At 37.2% G+C, this 21,747-nt stretch overlaps 1 protein-coding gene across 1 annotated transcript; it reads right to left on the bottom strand.

Annotated features, from left to right (window-relative positions):
• Nucleotides 1-15: 15 nt before the first annotated feature.
• LOC139123154 (uncharacterized) lies at nt 16-18,773 on the bottom strand. Its single transcript, XM_070689212.1, has 12 exons — nt 18,627-18,773; nt 13,123-13,291; nt 11,089-11,802; nt 10,353-10,820; nt 10,102-10,208; nt 9,627-9,929; nt 8,464-8,646; nt 7,524-7,831; nt 6,260-6,734; nt 6,024-6,093; nt 5,034-5,318; nt 16-4,364 (listed from the first exon to the last, which is right to left on the bottom strand). Exons 2-12 carry the CDS (start codon nt 13,148-13,150, stop codon nt 4,081-4,083), a joined length of 3,225 nt encoding a protein of 1,074 aa, XP_070545313.1. The 5' UTR covers nt 13,151-13,291; nt 18,627-18,773; the 3' UTR covers nt 16-4,080.
• Between the last annotated feature and the right edge of the window lie 2,974 nt (nt 18,774-21,747).

Raw genomic sequence — 21,747 nt, 5'->3', positions numbered from 1 at the left:
TTACGCGATTCAAAATGTTGTATCTCGGTTACTTTATTTCACTTTCAAGTACATACAAAACTTGAATGTAGATACAATCTCAGTGACGTACATACATGAATGAAAGTGAAGCAACGCTACCAGTGAATATACAGAATGTAAACGTTCATGTACAGAGAGTTTCCATTTAAAAAAATTCTAATACATTTCTGTGTACATTTTAGAAGTAAGATTTACCCTTGATAACGATTTGATATCGAGAAGTTTTTGGTGAATGAAGAAATCACAAACTAGTAACCTATCGTGATGGGTGAAACGTTCACCAACAAGCAGATTCCTGCATACTGACGTCATAGCTTGAACAACGTGAACATTTGGAGGTGAGTGGAAGGCTGTTTGCAACTTCCCTCCTGCTACCTTTCAAAAAGTTATCTCACCAACTTAGTTTCGTGTTCCCTTCACTCTCCATCAGACAACATCCTCGCTTGCACTTGCCCTTCTCTTCCCTCATGCAACCGAAGCATATTCCTTATCCGCTGCTTAATTTTTTAAAACTTGTCAGCCGAGTAAATTAAAGCTGGAATATATCTCGCCCTCTACAAAAATTGCTCTCAGACCCTTTCCCCTTCCGCTTCGACGAAAATAAAAGTATCGTCCACTCCTGGCTCTCAATAACAAACAAAAACACGCCTGCGGACACCTTTTTCGCTAACTGCTGTATTGGCTGAATCTGGTGAATGACGAACTTAATCGTTACTACAGGTCTAAAGTCCAAGACTAGTCATCTAGAAATCGACAACTTATAAAGAGATATTGAAACTATGACTCACAAATCGACACACAAAAATAAGTTAATTTACAGCTGCATTAACAAAAAGGTGGTCAAACCAACAGGAAAGACAAAAGATGAGACACACCTGAAAACGCTGTGCTCATCCCTCATTATGAAAACAATAAGGCTTAGACTTTCCTAACGGGCCCACAGCTGTTTGAAGCAACTGAATCTGCTAGTATTGTGTTCATTTGTAAAATGGTCCTGTGTAGGCCCCGTTCTCTTCTCAAACATGGCGTCATATCTTTCAACGGGTGTGGTCAAATCTTGTTCAATGTGCGAGATGAACTTTGGAATTTTTCAAACTGCCTCTCTGTTTAGAGTAATTGAATTTCTTTATAGTACAGTCAAATAAAATGTTTCAAAAGAGATATGCAAAATGTAAATCCATCGTAATTGAGATACCAGTCTATCTGTTGGTGTAGAAATTCAAAGTAAATATATGCATCTATACTGACTTATCTTCATGTCGCTGTTGTTGATATTAAGATATACAAAATTCTCAGTACTCTGAAACTTCAGTGTATATATAAAAAAATAATATACATAAACTTTGTTTGAATTTTCTAGCTACAAGCATGGCATGTTTTACATGTGGAGTCGCAAGGCTACATGGTAAACATTTAGATTCTTTAACTATGTAAGTTGGCATTTATTGGTAAATAATCAAAGACGATTGTTTTCAGTATTTTTGTTCCATATCTTATAATGTATTGTGAATATAGACTGCATTTTCCTGGGTGCCCTATACCAAGTATTCTTCTTGCCAACGTACCTAGCTAATACATCTGTAAAGATCACGATTATTGTCTTACCATTGAATTCAAATCTTGACTTTAGTTTAATTTTAATAATGACATCGCTGGTTGCGCACGCACGTATGACTTAGTTGATATGCTAATACCGAGTATTTCACCATAACGGGAAACTGCAGTTAAAATACGGAAAAAGAAATATTGAGAAATTCGAAATTTACAAACAAACTTAAAAAATACAGATGAAGCTTACTTGACTCTCGGTTACAGATATTCTAAAGCTAGCTTTTAAAGTTATGAATTGGTTACAATTTATAACTGTGCCAAGTCCAAAATGGGATTCATAACACTTTTACGGAAAAAGGCATACGGGCTCAATTTGGAAAGTGTACAACTATAGTGTACAAATTTCCATTCACATCAACGAATCGTCGATGATAAGGATATTTACATTGACAAAGTACACTCGCTGTTTAGTTCTCAATGAGACCATAGATGTAATATTTGATACTACCTTCATTATAATATTGTTGTTCTATTAGACATGTATATTTTCTTGTTTTTCTCAAAAGGGTGTTGAAATAAAAGGCATTAGCCTTGCAAACATAACCAACTATGATCAAATTTGAAATGTTATGAATGACAAATATAGTCCGGACCAAAATTGAGAAATCAACAGTGACATCTGACGTAACACACAGAGAGGGCTAATCTCGGAAGCTATTATCCAATTGGTTGGCCGAATCTTACCGTTATAATTGAATGATACAAATATACTCCCTAAGTTGCTGTGAATAGTGACAATCACACGCTGCACATCAGCAGAACACAGAGATTGTGTTATCAGGTTGTACACCGGGTATTTCGGTATGGCTATCAGGGTACACCGCAAGTTACTTTTTTATCATAGATTGCACCCTGAAATTGTGTCTATAAGTTTTATGTGTTCAAAATGAGTATATCTTTCCTTTTCTGGTAGTCATGTAATTAGATAGAGAGGTTTTAATCTTGTACGATCGGAGATACAAATGTGCAAACAGAAATCCTGCCGTACAGTCATTCTCACCATTGTCTTATTAATTACTACCGTTCCATGAAAAAATATACGACAGGTTGAAGTCCCCTCCTATTCTACGAGCATAAAATACAAAAATTAATGATTTGATAGTACAATATATTCATAAGAAATTATTTTTACAAAGACTGATTTACAAAACACAATTTTTTCAAATTGAATGTCAGAAGAAATAGATAGCATAAAACTCAACATTTTCCTTATCTGGTCAAAGCAATTCACCAACTCTGTAATCGACAAGAAACCAGTCACCTTCACCTGTGTGAGTCGGATGATTATTTTGACTTTGATTTTGATTTTGAGTAAAAAATTCTGTACAATTAATATCACACAAGATTAAAAACTGGAGACCTAAGTGATGATTTTGCAAAAATACATGAAATTATTCAATTTAAAGATAATTTTGATGTTAGAGAAATGGGCGTACTTAAACCTTGGGCGGAAACTGCTATTAATGAAATTACAATGACTATCTTTGCCTTCATTTGTTAAGATACTATTGCTACTGTTTGGTAAGATCGTACCAAATTTAATGTGAAGAAAGGCCGCCATGACGGTTAAGCGTTCTATAAACATAATTATCTATACTATCACTCTTTGCTATAATTTAGTTTCCGCGGAAAAATTTTGCCGTTGAACGAAAATCACAGTTCTGAAAATAAACGATTGAAGCAATATCAATCTAAATGATACAGAAAGTGGCGCCATTTTGAAATTTAAATATTGGTTTATGTAGTGTACATCGCTTCAAAACATAATATGTATATTGTTAACTCTGTACACACGACAGTGTTATTCTTAACGACCCATTGACATTATGGCAAAACTATCCATAGTTTCAACGCTAATATTTGTCTATGAGTATTTCATAATCCGTCTGCTTCCGTACGTTTCTTGGAAAGCCGTAATTCCAGACATGAAAACGAATCAGGAGTAAACAAATCTTCGAAGCCGGCCGGTTCTTTATTACAAAATTCATTATGACGGAAAAGAGAGTCGTTTTCATAATGTTTGAACATAGACATAGTACGGGTAAATCATTCCAAAATCACGGTTTTTACACTAAGCCGTGTAACACGTAAAACGGTGGACGGGAACAGCGCCCGAATAATCTGTGTATTAATCGTGCTTGATTGTTTCGACGTTTATATTGATATATTGAAAACCTTTGGAATTTTCAATGTCAAAACATATCGGCAACATTTAATCAATCGAACATTGAGAGGTAATTATTGTGTAAATGAAAAGTTGACGTGTTGATGAATATTGTACATAGTGATGTGACGTCATTCAGATTACAAAGTACTGCTGTAATATAATATAATACACAACGCAATATTTCTCAAACAAGATGTAAATGTTATTGATGAAAATAATTATTTTACAGTGAAATATTGACTTCAAAGATATTTGGTTTGCTTACATTTTCATCTATTTTATTAGGCGTCAGCAAAGGAGCCGAAGTCTCTGACCAAATCGTCAGAGAGAAGTTTGAGTTGTGGAATGCGAAACATCGTCTCGATTAATTTCTTGATGGTAGCGTCATGTCCGGCACGCCTCACCCAAAGCAGCAACATCTGATAGTTCTGTTCCTGTGCGTCGTTCGGGAAATCATGTTTGATGGTTTCGATTTCAATCTCCTTAAGACCCAGGTAGCGGGCAAATATTTTCATGTCACTGGGTGTAATGTTACTAGAAACGTGCCTCATGGCCCCACGGATATCTGGAAAAAATCATACAACACTCTCCATTACAGCAAGATGTACTTTGAACATTGAAACTTCTAAACGCACTGTGCTCTGAAACTGTATTTCTAAAATCGGCGAAATGTAAGCAGTAACCATGCGCAATGCAGAAATTTAAACTAGGTGAACAACGCATGCGATATAATTATGATCCGAGATGTAAACAGTGAACACATGTAAGGGCGAATCTGACGTCATCAAAAAGCCACAATCAGAAGCAAAATGGTCGAGGCAAATTGTTATCGACGAAAATCTAACACAGAGTCGACAAATCATGATGGTATTAATCGACCTTATACTGGTAAAGCTATGATGTGAGTTTATTAAAGGGTGGTATGTATGTATGTATGTATGTATGTATGTATGTATGTATGTATGTATGTATGTATGTATGTATGTGTGTATGTGTGTACGTATGTATATACGTACGTATGTATGATTGAATGGATGGGTGGATGGGTGTGTGTATATGTATGTATAGGTATGTAGTTACGTAGGTAGGTAGGCAGCCAGGCAAGCTGGCGGGTGGGCGGGCAGGTAGGTAGGTAGGAAGGTAGGTAGGTGGTAGGTATGTTTGAATGAGTGGATGGATAGATAGATCGATGGTTGTTGCTATGTATCTACGTATCTATCTATCTATGTATTACCTGTGTTTGGATCAGATAGTCGGAATCGCTGCACTGTGCTGGCATGGTTCTCTAACTTATTTTCTCGCAATGCGGTGACTATGCTTTTCATGTCTGCATTTTCACTATTTTCGTCTTCTTTCTTTTTCCATAATATCAGCATTCTGTAGACTTGTTGTCTCAAATCCATATTTCTGAATTTAGTGAACTCTTCTGGTTGAAGGCCAATCTTCATCGCAAAATCAGTTAGCTGTTGATGGGGAATAAGTAAAGTACCGGCCAAAAAACTGAAGAAGAATTCATAATCTGAAAAAAACAAACAAAACTGCTTGTAAGACTCGTGAATTGACTTTTTTCTTTCTTAAGTTTAGAGATGACGTCACTTTTAAAATCGGGGAATATTTGCATGTTTTATTCGCGGAAAATAATAAAATCATAGAAATAGAAATAGAAAAATAATACGACTTGTGTCTGTTGAGAAAGGACCTTTACGCAGTTCGTGATAATATATTATGATCAAGGTTTGGTTAAAGTAGTATGCGCCTCGAAAGTGAAAGACTTAAACTTTTGCACAAACTTTTCTCCAGGAATCTTAACCACTCTCTTTCAAAATTAAGAATAAAAATCAGGGGTCACCGTGCACATTTTGAAAATAGAGAAAAAAATTACCCAAGATTTACCGATATTTGAAATTAAAAATAGCTGACATCCCTGTGTTCACTCTATGGAGAAAAATAAAATTTTCGATTTTCGAAAAACAAAGTTGATGGAACGTTTTTATACACCAAGAGCTTTAAAATGAGCCCCCAATAGTGGTAGATCAGAAAAGAATTGCAAAAGTTTGAGAGTCCGGATATCTGTCCTCAAGGCACAGTCAACCTTAAATGGCCCAGTGAAGTCCATGCACATTAAATCATTTACGAATGCCACTGCCTTCAAAATTGACGCTACACTTTGGAAGGGTGTTTTTGCGAACATTAAAGGTGTTGAACAAATACAACTCCATATTACCTTCGTCAGTTTCAAACACCATGTCAGGATCGGTTATCATTCTGCTCAGCCTTCGGTCGTGAGGAGTTATCTGTACAAACATTAAGTGTAGAGTAATGTTTAGTGATTTTTGAACACAAAGTACAAACATGGAGGTAGCTACATCCTAATGTGTATGTTGCTTGATACTGAAAACACACTGATATGACCACAGTGCCAGGGTTTGAATAGTTTTGCTAGGACTACGAATCACTCACCAAGAATATCTTGAATGGTAATTCAGCAACCATACTCCTGTCCTTCTTAAAGAATTTGATAAAGCCGATTTTGTGCTTCTGTGTGTTGTCGTTCTCGTCCTTGGGAATGACGTGCACATGCGTGGTGTTGTCACGGTTTGGGTAAAAAACACACTTTCTGTTTTCATTGGTGAACTCGAATTCTTCATCTACGTCAAACTCGATGTTTTCGCCCCTCTTGAGCATGAAGTCACCGCTGTATGACACGGCGGATGAACTGTATCCAATTTTGACGAACTCACGGCGCTTTTCTCGTAGTCTATCGGCCACCACTATACTAATCACCATCTGTTTTGGATTCAAACCAAGCTGAAGTAACATCACCTTGACCTTGTATGCATTATGTTTTCTGCTGCCTTTCCCACTCCTTCGCACTCTGGAGGCGAACGAACTTATCCTGTTCCTTTTCAGTGGATCTGTTCTTGCTATGACATACCTGGAAAAGTCATGATATGCAATATATAAGAAAAACCACCCCACCATTTTCATGCAAACGGTGACATCAATACGCCTTGTACTAGACCCCTAGTTGGCTTTTCATCACTATATATACAAATACATCTAGACTGACTTTAGGTGTCTGGTAGTCACCTTTGCGCTTTCTTAGGAAAAACTATGAAAAACACGTTTTGATAAATGATATGTGATAGTGAGTTGATACTGTACGTTAGTATTGGCAGATGTATGCAAACGAACGCATGGTGGCGTTATTAGGTCATACAGAGGTCACGCCAGTGACTACAATTTTTTTTCTAGTTTCATCTAGGTAATAGGGAATGGAAACAATATCTAATGTACTAGGCAGAAAATGAACCGATACAGTTAATTCGAAGGGTCGACCAAAGCTTTAAGTTTTTACTTAATACATATTTACCAATATGATCTTCATTATGATTGTAATTTTGACGAAAATGTTGGAAAAATTGACATTGCGAAAGTTTTGTCATACTTCAGTAAATGTTGAAAGTAAAGTAAACGATATAGCAAAAACATCCGTCCGACCGATATTCTTCTGTGTGAGAAAACAGCTATCAAATATTTATAAAAATGGCAAACAGGAGAAGTAGCATACCTAGAAGATGCAGTTTAGAAACGTGATAACTGCATTGCCGGAAATTATCGTTTTTCGAATTCTTTATTCTTACGTTTCCTTCATAATAAATGAAACTCAGTAATGCCGTTGGTACATCTAGGATAATCTGTTGTCAAAGCAAGAGCTTCTTACCCACTAAATGATCGAATGCCAAATGACGCCCGCCTTGCATGTCGTACAATTGGTCCCAAGTCATCGGTGATGTCCTTCCAAGTATTGTTATCCTTTTCGTCTTTGAGAACTCTTAGCTCTGTGCTGTCTTCTTTCTTGCCCGGAAGTGGTGGCGGAATTGGTAGCGTGACATTGACCTCCTCGCTGAATTCAAGGTGTTTCTTACCGTTGGCACCTTTAATGAACACACAGGGCGAAAGCGAAACATCCTTCTCAACTTCACATAGAGCATCTTTGTCATCAGCCGTGTTATTTCTCATTGGATCGACCTTTAAACCGTGAAGATACACAGATATTCATTTGTAATAGAATGGAATACCATGTAGTAATTCATTTCCCAAAAAACTGCCATCGTTTCTTTGCTTTCATGATTTCTTTATTGATAAATTGTCAGACCAATGTTGTTTTTCATTTTTTCAGCGTGTCACGTTGTTTGCGTGTTTGTAAGATGAAAACGAGGGATCTGAATATTTACGATGCTTCTGGTCCTTTTAAGACCGAATTATGAACCTAATTTGGTTTTTAGTCATTATTAAATTTCTAGACTTGGTCTAGGAGTTTGCGTAATAGGAAATGTTCGCCCAAGCCTTGTCACATTGTACCTCTTTACAGGATTTGTCGAAAAAATATACTGACTTTGAGGAAATTGCGATCCATCCATGACATAATTATTACACAAAAGCATCAACATTTCATTTCACTTGTCAAACGAGCCTTGATTCTCCAAATTTCTTGAAAATTCTGAAAACTTACATTTCGAAAATGAGACATCCCATCATTCATTTTTTAAGATTACCTTAAATATGACCACGCACCTAGCAGCAAAACAAAACATTCAGTTATTTTGCGAAATCAATTCAAGTTACTCTAAAAAGGTTAAAACGTTTTAGTGCCGCCTTACCTCCATTGCAATAGACTGTTCCGCCGCAACAGCGCCACCAGGAAATGACACACTAACACCATCAACGGCTGTTGATTCAAGTTTACCTCCATCCTCGCCCAGGTTCATTTCATCAACATGAGGCTTGGTAACAGCGACCAATCCTGTTAAACTTTTAACCTTGACTTTTGTGAGGCTTCCCTCCTGAAACAATAAAAAAGATTTTAAGAATTTGAATAAAACGCAAATGAAATTAAGAGATTGTCATTACTGCAGGATAATTAATATGCATGGTGTGAAACTGTGATTTGTCAAGTGTACTTGTGACATGAGAAAAAGTTGAATTGGAAATGTAATCATTATTTTCATGCGATCTGTAAAACACTGCCAACGTTTACATTTCACATTGCATAACGAGGAAAAGGCAAATGTATAGATTGCTGTCCCAGTTAACTCTATGCAATTGTCTTAAATAGCTCCAATTGTGTTAATTACAAGGGCAGTGGAAATGGAATGGGACAAAATATTCTAAGTGTTTCGCCGATGAGGTGTCAAGTTTACTATAGTTGTTCATTTGGTTCTAGGAGCGATACCCCCGGATATCAATCCATTCGACTCTTTCTGTTAAACCCTATCTCAGCACAGCCAACTACATCTGGGTATTTAAGGACCTTTACTTGTAACTTTCGATCATTTTGCTACACTGTTTTGCATGTCAGTAGTAAATTCTTGTTCTATTCTCGAAAGAACGTTTTCGACTTTTCAGCTTGTCACACACAGCGAGTGTACGTGAAAAGTGTACAGTATTGATGATATTTGAATTGTAGTCCAGACTTGAACTCACTTAATTGTAAACAATAACAATGTAGTCTGTCTAGAGGACGAATTGACAAGCCGGCAAGAAGAACAAGAAACTGTTGTTGTCAAAACAATAAAAGCGATAAAACACCAAAAGTTACAGCTACTGGCCCTTTCAATGTCATTGTCAAAGCTGAACTATCGTCATGCCAATGAAGGATTTGCGTCAGCATATGACGTCATAGGAAAGTTGCCTCTTTATATTTAGCCACTGGATACTGATTCAGTTCTATCCTATCCTCAACCATACATGTATGAAACTATTAAATGAGAAATTTCCGGATGGTAAACATCCGTGTAGCTATTGTCCTGATATGTTCACTTACCCTGTACGTCTTCAATTCATTCCAGGTTTTATTGTCTTCACTTTGCATAATAACCAAATCTCTGGAAGGATCATCGAAGGCATCGAGTTTGACAACGAGACTGACCAGAGATCCAAATGACATGGAGCGGGGTGTGATGTCAATCAATTCTGACTCTTGTTGCTCGCCTTCTTTCAACGGTAAATCTATCTGGCTTTCTTCTTCCTCATCTGCATATGCCACTTCAAATTTCATTTCGCTTGTTACACTGTCAGGAGGGAGTTCCAAGGCAAAAGTGTTTGATATGGCGATTTGCTCTTCTCTCTAAAATGCAAGGAAAAAATACAGCTGAATTTATTCTAAAATTCCTTAATATTATTATTAGCTTCCTTGCCTTTGATAAATCCTTTGATTTAGAAACTGATCGATAAAACTCAGTTGTTGACGTTGAACTGTCTTTCAAACTATGTAACTTATCTGAACAGAGATGTATTACCTCCTCGTTTGGAGAAATTGTAAATGTTTTCTGTCCACCAAAGATTTTCGATTGATCAACAGCCGAACTTTCCACTATTTCTTCTTCACCTTCTCCTTCTCCGTTAGCTGAAAGAAGAATTTATTAAAAGTTATCTTGATGTGCATAGTACGTCAAAAATGAGTTTTAAAAACAATTCTAGGATATATTTCAGGATGTCAGAAAAACATTTTCGTTCGAATCCGAGTTTCGATTTTGCATCAACTTCTCACCTTTCACTGCATTTCTGTGATGTCTTCTGTTGTTCAAGTCTATCTTCAGGAGTTCTTCTGGAATGTCTTCGATGGGGTTTCCATCTAGAGACAACTGTTTCAGTGTCTTCAGTCGTTCAGTGACTTCGGGAGATATGACATTGATGAGATTGTTCTCTAAGAACAACCACTGCAGTTTGATCATTGTCAAGAGCACTTCAAACGCATCATGATTCAAGACGTTGTCTCCAAGACCGAGCTTCTTGAGATGGATGAGTTTGGATAGATCTGGTGGAAGAAATCTCAAGTGATTGGCTGTCATATTCAGTGTATCCAATCGTTCCAACTCCGTCACAACCAGGGGGAACTCTTCCATGGAATTCTGCGCTAAATCCAGGATTTTCAATTTCCTTAAGTTCTTCATGTCGTCTGGTAACGTCTTCAGTTTGTTATCTCTTAAGATCAGCATTTCCAATTTCAGTGCCCGACCTGTGGAGACGACAGGGTTATAAATGGCGCCGTTTTCTTTCCCTTCGGTGTTGTAAGTGCATGGTACATGAAATGATAATTTTGGGGTGAAACAGCTGCCTTTGAGCAAGATACGTATTCTTTTAAAAGTGTCATTCTGATGCGTTGAATAAAATTGGAACAACAATACTTTGATTCAGTGAGTAGATGCATGGAGTAAGTTTTGACGATGAGCCGGGAAATGCATTATGGAGTATTTGATCTTATCCATAGCAGAAATTGTACTTACCGATTGAAGATGGGATTTCTTCAATCTGGTTGTGGCCGAGTGATATGTACTTGAGGTCTGGCATTGTAAACAGCTCTGGTGGTGTAGTGGTGATATTATTGTGCGCTAATTCAATTCTTCTCAGTTTCGACAGCTTTGCAATTTCCTTCGGAATGTGTGAAAGTTGGTTTTTATCCATGAACAGTTCTGTCGCGCCCTGCTGTCCCAATACCTCGGGCGGAATCGTCGTAAAGTTATTGTCCGTCAGATAAATTCCGTCGATTAATTTGTACACCAAACGCAAGTGCAGGTCTTTAGGCAAAGTTGACAGTTTGTTCCCTCGGATCTTGACTCGCTTCACTTGTGGCATCAGAAACAGCGCCAATGGTAAATCTTCGAGTTTGTTGTATTCAAACGACAGCACTTCGAGACCTTCTGCTTCCCTGATATCTCTTGGCACCCTTGATATGATATTTCCATCCATGTTGAGTATTGCGATGTTCTTCATCGCAAACAGGACTGGCGGAATCTCCAAAAAACGATTCAGCGACAGATCGAGTTCTTTCAGGAATTTGAGATTTGTAAATTCGTCCGGTAATGTTGACAGGATGTTGTCTCGAAGCACAAGTTTTTGTAAGAAAGTAAATCGTCCGATTCTTTGCATGTCGCGCAATCTGCTCCTGGAGGCATCGATTGCTTTTTCCTTCTTGTCAAACTTGTCAAAAAATGTTTCGACTAAAAGGTGAATAAAAAACAGAAATTTTTCAAAAGAAAGTGTAATATTAGTAGTCCATAATTGTCACGGAGTCAACATTGGATTTTTAGAAAGTATCTTATTGATACTAAATACCATAAGTGCCCCTAGAGTAAACACGATTGGAACTAATTTGGGATAATTGGATCTTCATATTTTTCAAATTTCTCAAAAAAGTTCAGTGCTTAATAATTTAATGTTGCAATATTACAAATTACTTATAAAAACAAAAGTGTAATGTAAAAAGAAAAGCAGATGAGATGACATTTGTAGATGAAATTGACATTACTTCACCATCCTATTATCCTAAATCAGTTCCAATCGTGTTAGTAACGTTTCATCAAATATGAACACAAAGGATGAACTACAATTAAAGTGACAATGACAGAAGATTCATTGAATATTTCCAAAGAAATCCGTCACAAAGATTTACTCATAATGAGTGGTATTATTCCATTGAAACGTCAGATTCAATTCCTTGGATCTGGAAAATTCGTATGGATTAATTAAATAAATAAAGTAAAACGCTGAGCTCGGTGAAAATTACACGTGAAATATGTTTTCGTCATCAAGTGGTGACTTCTTTCCAAGTTTTTATCGAAAAACCCCCATGCCTTTGATTGACATATACATGTTAATTTTTATCTCGAACTTTGTTGCTAATTAGTTGATATTTTACAGCTACTTTGAAAATTGATATTGTGAAACAAGTTTGTGGTGTTTTAAACAGTTTTCGTTGTTTTTCTAGTCACATCGTGATTGGAGTGGTATGAATGTTTTAGTTCTTAAGTAAGTATATACATCTCTTTTATAAAATTGAGTATTTACAGTCGTTTATTCCATCATGCATACACAAGTGCAGGTATGCAAACAGAAAGCAGATACGTGCACACACATCGCATAACAGTAATGCCCGATATCATGTCAAACATCACCGTGTAATGTAGATTTGTCCTGTTTTATGCGGATCTGTAGTGAGATAATAATTAAATCAGCGAGCACAATGGATGACAAACAAGTACCTCACATGCAATTCTTCCTTCATATCAACAATTGAAATGGGAATTTGTCATATTGGTAAAAAAGCGAACGCTGTGTTAACACGTGCTGACTTATAGCATAGACAGTAGAGGGGGACCGTCTGTACTGTCTATGCTTATAGAAACACAGACAACAAAGGCAGCCACTATACCAACAAGGAAAAAATGTATGACTTTCAACAACCATCATAGAATTGGAATATGCTTCGATTCTTTCTTCGAGGGTGGGGGAGAGGGGGGTTGCAAACAATTATTTCTTACCTTTAGGTTGACTTGCTCCTGAACCCATTTTTCTTTAGAACGGAGTTTCTTTCAAGAAGACGATCTAAAAAATTGTTTCCTCATTCAAGGTGACAGCCACCTTTGCCATACACCAAGACCCTGTCGATCTTGTGCACTGTTGGTGCTACTACAACGACTGCACAATTATCTGACGGGAGAAGAAACCGCAGCGCCATTATCATGAAGGTAAAATGCACCCCCGGGGTGAATATTCAGACTCTCAAACTTTTACAATACGTTTCTGATATACTGTCTGTTTTGACTCGTGTTGAAGCTTCTGGAACCAAAATGGTTTTCACCGTCTTGCTTTTGAGAAAACAGAATTTTTTTTCCAGTACGGTGAATACAGGGATAACAGCCTAATGGAATTTCAAATAGCGGAAAATTCCAGGTAATTTACTTCTGTAGCATTAACTGTGCTTAGAAAAGTGAGAAGTATGCAAGTCGTTCAGTTTCGAAGCGTATAGTACCTCAGTACAGGTAATTATCGAAATGACACGTGGAACAATAGTCCAAAATATTATCACTATCATTATCATGATGACATTACGGATTCTTTCATTTGAAAGTGAAACAGAATGTATATGCTGCTCTGACATTGAAGGTTTCCTAATGAGTCTGACCGCCAAGGATGACATAATGCGTGTCTTGTGTCCTCAATCCTAACCATACCGTTTTAATATCTATGGTGGCTTTAATGACAGCTTTTGCATGGCTGTTGTCATGATTGTAATTCTCGTCCCAACTTCCTCTGCTGTCTGTATTTACATTTCTCATCCATCTCGTGTTTGGATGTGGACTCAGGGAATAGTTGAAAATCGGATTCCTCAAAACTCTTTCCCTCATTCAAACTTACACCAATGCAGAGTTGGCAAAGGATGGCGCTCAGTTAGCTTTAGAAAGACGCAGTTACCTATGTACCCCGGTTACGAAGTATTAAAGTCACGTGATTTGATCTTCCATTCCATGACATGACAGTTGAGTAATCGGGTGGAATTCCTTCATTGCCGTTATCTCCAACAATGCACTGCGAGCAGACAGATACTGCATGGAGTGGTGCTTGTGCGGGCACAGACTCGGTCTAGGGATCGGAAATAGTACTTCTTGCCAGTAACCAAGACGACGTGACGGTGGTTGGTCTTTTTGCATGGCTTATGAATTTCTATTTCCCCGACATACCAACCCATTGACGGAAGCTGTTGGACTGCTATTACCATAATTGCAAAGGAGAATTGTCTGGAGGACGTTGTGTGTATCAGTTTCCCGCCCGAAATGGAAGCAGTTACTCAAGGAATTTGTAGGCCTAACCGTAGAAACAGGATCGACGTGGAGTCCGAACTCTGAACAATTCTGGACAGTTGATGTTGAGCGAACACGTGTTGATGTTGAGCGAACACGTGTATTACTGATATGAACTAGGATAGGGGTGTGTCTGGAGTTTACTGTTCTGTTTAAACAGTATAACACCGGCTAATAAATGTAGACTTTTTTATCATTATTAATGTGTAGTGAATAAACTTGAATATAAACTGCAACGCAAATTGTACGATAACCATTCTTTCCTTTGTTTATTATTTGTATAATTTGAACCAGGGTCCGGTTTAGGGAGCCTTCAGTAATTACAGGGGGGTGGCCGGGGGAATTTCGCGAACACCTGTACCGTAAAATGTGACCCTCCCCCAAATCCTCCCGTCTAAATGTGACCCTCCCCCTTGTCCGACATTCTAAAACTTGACCCTCCCCCCAACCACTGCGGTATTCTCCCCGGGAATAACTAAAACAGTATCAGCTAATTTACATAACAATTGGTTCAATTGTTATGTTAGGGACAAATTACAGAGGGGAGGGCTGGTGTTTTTGGAGGGACAGTCGCAATTTATCACGCAAGAATTTTTGAAGAGATATGGTATTTCATACAGTTTAGGGAGGGTCACCATATTTTGTGCAACTATAGGAAGGCAAGATGTAGCTGATTTAGTGCTTCATCCAAAAATATCAAATCATAATACATGGAGTCTATCAGGCAAATTATTGACAATTTACCCCCACAAAACATGCTATATCGGTATTTTATATATGTTTGATAACGTATTTAAATGTTCTTTGCTTGAATAGGGAAGTAAAATGAACATTTGTGTACAAGAAATTGATTTCTGAATTCCATCTAAAAAGTTGGTTCACTATCCATAGTGTTTATGATGAAATTATGAATAGTTTTTTCCATTACAAAAATAGGTAAATCTTTGCATTTGTGTACTCTTGATTATTGATAATAATTTTCTTGATTAGACTAGAGTGGTTACAAGTCCATGGTTGTGCAAGAAATTTGATTTTGGAATTTCACCAAAATGTCGATTCACTATGCATTGGGGTCTATGATGAAACTATGAATAATTTTTTTTCAGTACAAAATTAGATAAATCTGTGCATTTATGTATGCTTGATTATTCACATTATTGTTCTTGATACGACTAGAATGGTTACAAGTCCATGGTTGTGCAAGAAATTTGATTTTGGAATCTCACCAAATGTCAATTCACTATGCATGGCGGTCTATAAGTGTGTGCGTATTTTGTTGGTGATTTCCTATTCAGGAAATATCACACGGACAATCAAAGTTTTGGCCATAAAATCAGCTTCTGTCCAAAGTGACCCTCCCCCCAAGATAGGTTTATAAAAAGGGACCCTCCCCCTTGAACTGTTTTCTAAAAAGTGACCCTCTCCCCAATTCCCCCGGCCCACCCCACCCCTGTAATTACTGAAGGCTCCCTTATTTGACAGTCGAACTATCCGGGTTACATATTCACTTATATTATATAAACCATATTAATGGCGACATGGTTACGGTTTGGACGACACGCGAATAACAAAAACGTCCTCTTTGTGCAAGCATGAAATGACTTTAAATTGGTAACCTTTTCACAACAGAGCTACACAGTGCCGTGCACCCAGGTAAACAATCGTCACCAGGGCATGACAACACTATGATCTATGGCAGGTGTTTTGCTACTCACAATTGTTTGAATTCTGTCCTACCCGTCGCTGAACAATGAGACAAGACTGCAAAGAACTGCATGCATGATTTCAATTAAACGACTTCGATGGATAACAAATGAGCTGTTGAATTTCAGGTTTTTCACCAAGCTTTTATTTTGTCAGATATTTTGGCGGCGGTTAAAAGTACCCAGGACAATACTACCGACAGTTTTCGTATCATGTGTACCTGGCTATCTTTATGAGAGAGGTAGTTATGTGGAGCGTTTTGCTTGCATCAGGTTGTACCTTAGGCCTAATTAATTTAGCGACCTATCCATGACTTTGGGATCTTTTCTTGATTTCTGGAAAGATTCGTTCTGCCATCGCCATGGGCTACTTCATCTTAGCAGGTCTTGACGTAAATAAGAGAATGTTGTGAATTGACATGAAAATATGCCACGGAAATGGTGAAATTAACAAGAAATCTAAGCATACAAATCTTGGATTGCGAAACCAAATTCGTATTTTGGCAATCTCCGATCCTGACCATCCCTTCAAAGATGGAACGGATCATCCGTAATTTTACTCTAATCGTGATTGAACTCTGTCAGAATGCGGTAATAGTGTTCCCCCTGTTGTCATGGTTTCCTTCATATGTCAAGGCAAATATTGTTACAACTGCCAAAGAAAAATCGATGAAAGTACTCCATCTATGAAACCCGTCTCTCAACAGAGTGAGCGTCAGACAGTCTTGTCAACTATTGACGTCACGATGTTGTTCTCCATGGAGATTCTCATCAGAACACTGTGACCTCAAATGACCTCGTTGACAGGAACTCTTGCGTTGCCACGCAATATTTTGTCTTTGTTTTAGCGTTTTTATATTTGGTGGAATCAGTTCAAAGCCGTGAGAGTCCTATTATTAACTAAAATACCAACAGAAGTGGAGATCAAGTTGTTTTTAGTCTCTGTCCTGTTGCAACTTTGTCAATAATTTGGTTAGCTTACACAAGTACAATGGAACACCACCACAAAGTCTGATGAAAACCACTGTGTGTTTAAGATATCTTTGAATAGTACAAGGCATCGCACACCAACACATGTAAATATACAAAAAGTGCAAATTATGTCGCGGATGACTTCACAACGCTTTCAACTGATGACCCTTGACCTTTCCATTGTGTTCACTTGAAAGCGTGATCGACGGCATGGAACAGGCGACGCTGAATAATCGATAATTTGTAAAAAAGTTTAAGAAAGTATTACATACGACCTTAGATTTGGTCACAGATGTTGGACAAAGAAAATCAAATGGTGGTTGAAGAGAATCGACAATACTTCCTTCCCACGGACCACGGGGCATCACTTTTTGAATCGCGTGTGTCCTCAATTCACCTCAAAACTTGCACAAACATGTTTCCTTGAGGCACAGCAGACCCTTTTGTTCATTTTATTGACAAATACCAGCAGGTGCAGAGTTCGCCAAGGAGAACAAAAAGCGTCGTGATCTTGCTTCATGGAGGAAATTTACACCATAATGGGTGAAAGCTTCGTATTTTAAATACCTAAGTTTTATTTGTTGTTCTAGTTTTTTTGTTTCTTCCCTAGTAATTGTAATTAGATTATAGGTGTCTGTAGAACAACGTAAAACAGAACTTTCTTTTTGATTGCAACTTTCACATTCTCCGAGTGAACTCAATTTAGTCACGTGACAGTCGAATAGCCGGAACCTCTACTCGATTACTAGTGTCCAGTGTCCGTTTAAAGAATGACCGAAAGGGAATTTTGATACCAAGCGCAGTGCAAGTAAAAAGAGCTTCCGTGATATGATACAAGCCGTGCTAGCTTCACAATAGATATCGATATTATTCGGCAAACCTCACACACGAAATTGATCAATATAGGTTTTCATCGTATTGCAGCCATGTCGCATGTATTTTGCATTTGCAAAGTGTGTTCTCTCGGTCTACAACCAAGTGCTGAATCTATTAAGTATGTACCAAAGCAAAAATTAGAATGTGGATTTGTTCGTAGGATATGTGAATTTGTTAAACGTCAAGCGATAAAAAGAAGATTTCGAAGTATTTTGATAAACTCTTTCACGTCAAGTTAAGTGTGAAGTCATTTGCACACCGACAAGTCTACTCGCAGGCACCATTGTTATTAATTTTGTATTTCAATCTACAAATTACAGATTTATTTGAAATTCACACTCTGTCGTTCAAGTTTTCAACAATTCTGGATCAGTAACTTTCAGAAAAGGAGCTTTCGTCAGTGTGATATTTCCAACATTGTAACCCTAGCTACTCGAACATGACACAGAACTGCTTCTATTTGAGGCATTCGATGATTGACGCTTCACTAATCGTCATTATCTCGAAGCATGTCATCAGAAAATCCAACAAACAGACGATACTGTAGAACAAGGCGCGAACTTGCTCAACCTATGTCATCGATAAATGAAAGACTTCTACAAGTGTTCGACAAAATGAAATTGAAATACTCACCCAAAGTTTACATTCACTTTCGACGATTGAATTTCTCACCAACCTGACGAAAGAACAATGTCGATAACGAATATTTCCGATCGACTCAGTCATACGCAACAGTAAAAGATTTCACTGGAGTCCAATCAAGAAAGTTTGGCAATATTCCAAAGTAAACGTCTAGGGGAAGGGAGAGAGTTTCCCCTTTGAACTACATTGAGTTTTAATAGTGCGTGTTCAAACGTAACCCATATTCAGTGCCTTGTGGCGTCGTCACAGAAACGCTTAATAAACGTTGGGAATCCACTTTAACTGAATAGGTAGACATAATAGGGCCAGGAAGAGTTCATTGTTGTTCCTAAGAATTATATGTTTGTTTGGGGTGTTTTTTGTTTCCAACTTTCTGACATTCTGCAAAACAAGTGTCACATAATTTTGCATGGCATTTACTTCATCGCTTACCTAATTCCTCTTATGACATTGGCTATGCATTCGTTGGAAATAGGAGTTTTGTTTTTACCCTGCCATAAATGAAAGCGATGAACAGAAAACCAATAATCATAAGCGCAGTTCCTCCATCAAACTGCTTTCCGCCAATTTACTGACCCTAGAAAAAAATGTATCATGTGAAACAAAGGCGTCAGTAGTATCACATTGAATGTCTCTTACAGTGTACATTGTGGTTAAGGTGGAGTTCCATTTACCTGTATAGGCAACACTCTTTTTCAAAGCAATATATGTCTTATCAAAGACGACATGAAAACCCCCTCATACTAAATGTTTTCAAAGAGAAAAAAATTAAAGTTTAGTATGATAGCAATAGTTTATTCGAAGGATGAAGGGGTACGTATTCTAGTAAAAGCCTGGGTTTTAGTATTGATGATAAAAAATTCATATAACTCGAAAACTATATTAATTTATGAAATTAATATCTCATTTGTGTAGCATTGAAAGAACGTGATGTTGAAATTTCACAAAATTTGATCCAGCTATACAGAGTTGAATTATCATATTCTTTTGAACTGTTGGAAACGGGGGGGGGGGGGGGGGGGGGGGGGGAATGCCAGGAAGTAGAGTGGTTTACATACATTTGCATGCGTTTATACTTCTTTATCACCCATCGCATGAGTGCTTGTCAGGCTAAAAGGTGAACCCTATCCATATATTTTATTCTTGGATTAACTGATAGCTGGAAATTGAATGAATCTCTTCACAATATCATTTCAAGCAAAATGCACTGTGTTAAGTGCATCAACCCTTTAAGTTTGAATGAACACGCAGATCCTGTTCTTTTTAATTTTATAAGTCGTCAGCTTTGATCTAGAAACAAAAACTTAAACTTAACTTGGTAGTTATTTGGAAATTTTTTCGAAGTCACGTGCAAACGCGAGATCAACAATATTAAAAAGAAAAACCTGTGATATAGGCGCTGAAGACTAAGGTAGAACGCGTCTCGGGGACAGATATTCAGACTCTCAAATTTCTACAATTTTTTTCCGATCTACCACTTGTAGGGACTCATTTTAAAACTCTTGGTCAAAGAAAAAATTTCACGGTCTTAGTTTTTGGAATATCCAAAATTTAATTTTCCTAATTTTCCCCTATGGAGTTAATACAGGAATGACGGCCATTTTGAATTTCAAATATCGGAGAATGTTGGGTAATTTGTTTTGCTAATTCCAAACTTTGCAAACTTTTTATTGTTGATTTGGTGAGCGAATGGTTGAAAGATTCATTCAGGAAAGTTTGAGTAAAAGTTTAAGACTTACACTTGAATCAATCTGAAACATTTACGGATATTAGATCTGAAGATGTTATAAAAGAAGTTTTCAGTTATTTTTGCTCTTCACACATAGGATTGATAAAAGTCTCTAAGAGCAACTTATACAGATGACAAGGAGTGAGAAACTAGCACTGGACGAAAGTATCGACAATTTTTGTTACTATACATAAAACACGATTGGAACTAATTTGGAATAATTGGATGGTGAAGTAATGTCGGTTTAATCTGTAAATGTAACCTAACAATTTTGAGAAATTCGAAAAATATGAGTATCCAATTCTTCCAAATTAGTTCCAATCTTTGACATTGTGTCCTCCTTTACTTAAGTTCAAGGAATATTTCTAATATTAAAATTCACTGCAACATTTACTTATGGCGTAATCAAAATCGTAATTTACTGGATTCATATCGTTTAATACATCAACTCATTGCTTTGACATAAAATACTTGCTTTAAGAGTGTTCGTATTCATAAATACGTACGAAAGTAAGGATCCATCATGCATTTTACTAGCTGGAAAGTATCTGAGAGCAAATAAACACAAAAACTTAAATTAAACTTAAAGCTTAAAACTTAAAAACATAAACTTTTAAACTTTTTAAAAACCTTTTAACTTAAAAACTTAAAACTTAATTTACCCTACCAGTATTTTAATCCTTGGTTAATATACTACTGAAATTTGAATGAATCTTTTAAGAAAGTGATTTTGAGCATAAATGCAATGTGTTATGCACAACGTACCCTTAAAAGATTAAAATCTCCCACAAAACTATCGTTAACTGGAGTAACGGTACTTAACAAGGGCTTAAAATGCATCACAACACCAAAACGCCCCAAACATGAAAGCGCAACATGCTCCATTCTCAAGAGACAAAACAAAAAAGACGGCATACTTGGGAGAAAACCAGAGGAAGTCCCCCTCTCAATATCATTTTGTAAAATACGTGACTTTTACGCCCTTAAGGCACAACCTTGGAAGAAAAACTGTGACAAATACGTTCAATTCACGACGGACAAAAAGAACGAAAAGAAGCTTTTTCGGGGATTTGTTTGAAAGTGGATTCTCCCCTCTTGTATGGCAATAAAAAATAAGGGAAAATAAAAACATCAATTCCAATGTTATGATCGATAGGAAAGAGAATGGTGATATGTGATAAAATGTTGGTATTTTGCAGAGATTGTCTTTCTCTACCACAGCAGCACATCCCTCCGGCACGGAACTATTCTCCGAGCAACGTGACACCACCTACGTTTGTAAAAGCGAATACTTTCGTTTTTCTGAGGTTACGGTCAAAGTGAATAGCGCCACCTTTCGTTATAACCATGCACGAGTTTCGTTATAACCATGCACGAGTAAAA

Source organism: Ptychodera flava, chromosome 22 (assembly GCF_041260155.1).
Source record: "Ptychodera flava strain L36383 chromosome 22, AS_Pfla_20210202, whole genome shotgun sequence".
NCBI classification, from domain to species: domain Eukaryota; kingdom Metazoa; phylum Hemichordata; class Enteropneusta; family Ptychoderidae; genus Ptychodera; species Ptychodera flava.
This window is presented reverse-complemented; position numbering and strand designations above follow the sequence as displayed.

Bases quoted from the DNA above. Each gene is read 5' to 3' on its own strand.
- LOC139123154 (XM_070689212.1), bottom strand. From the start codon at position 13,150: ATGGGTTCAGGAGCAAGTCAACCTAAAG. The intron at 10,821-11,088 runs GTAAGTACAATT...TCGTCTCCACAG, and splicing joins AGAAATCCCATCTTCAATCG to GTCGGGCACTGAAATTGGAA. The intron at 5,319-6,023 runs GTAATATGGAGT...TGTTTTTTTCAG, and splicing joins GGTGTTTGAAACTGACGAAG to ATTATGAATTCTTCTTCAGT.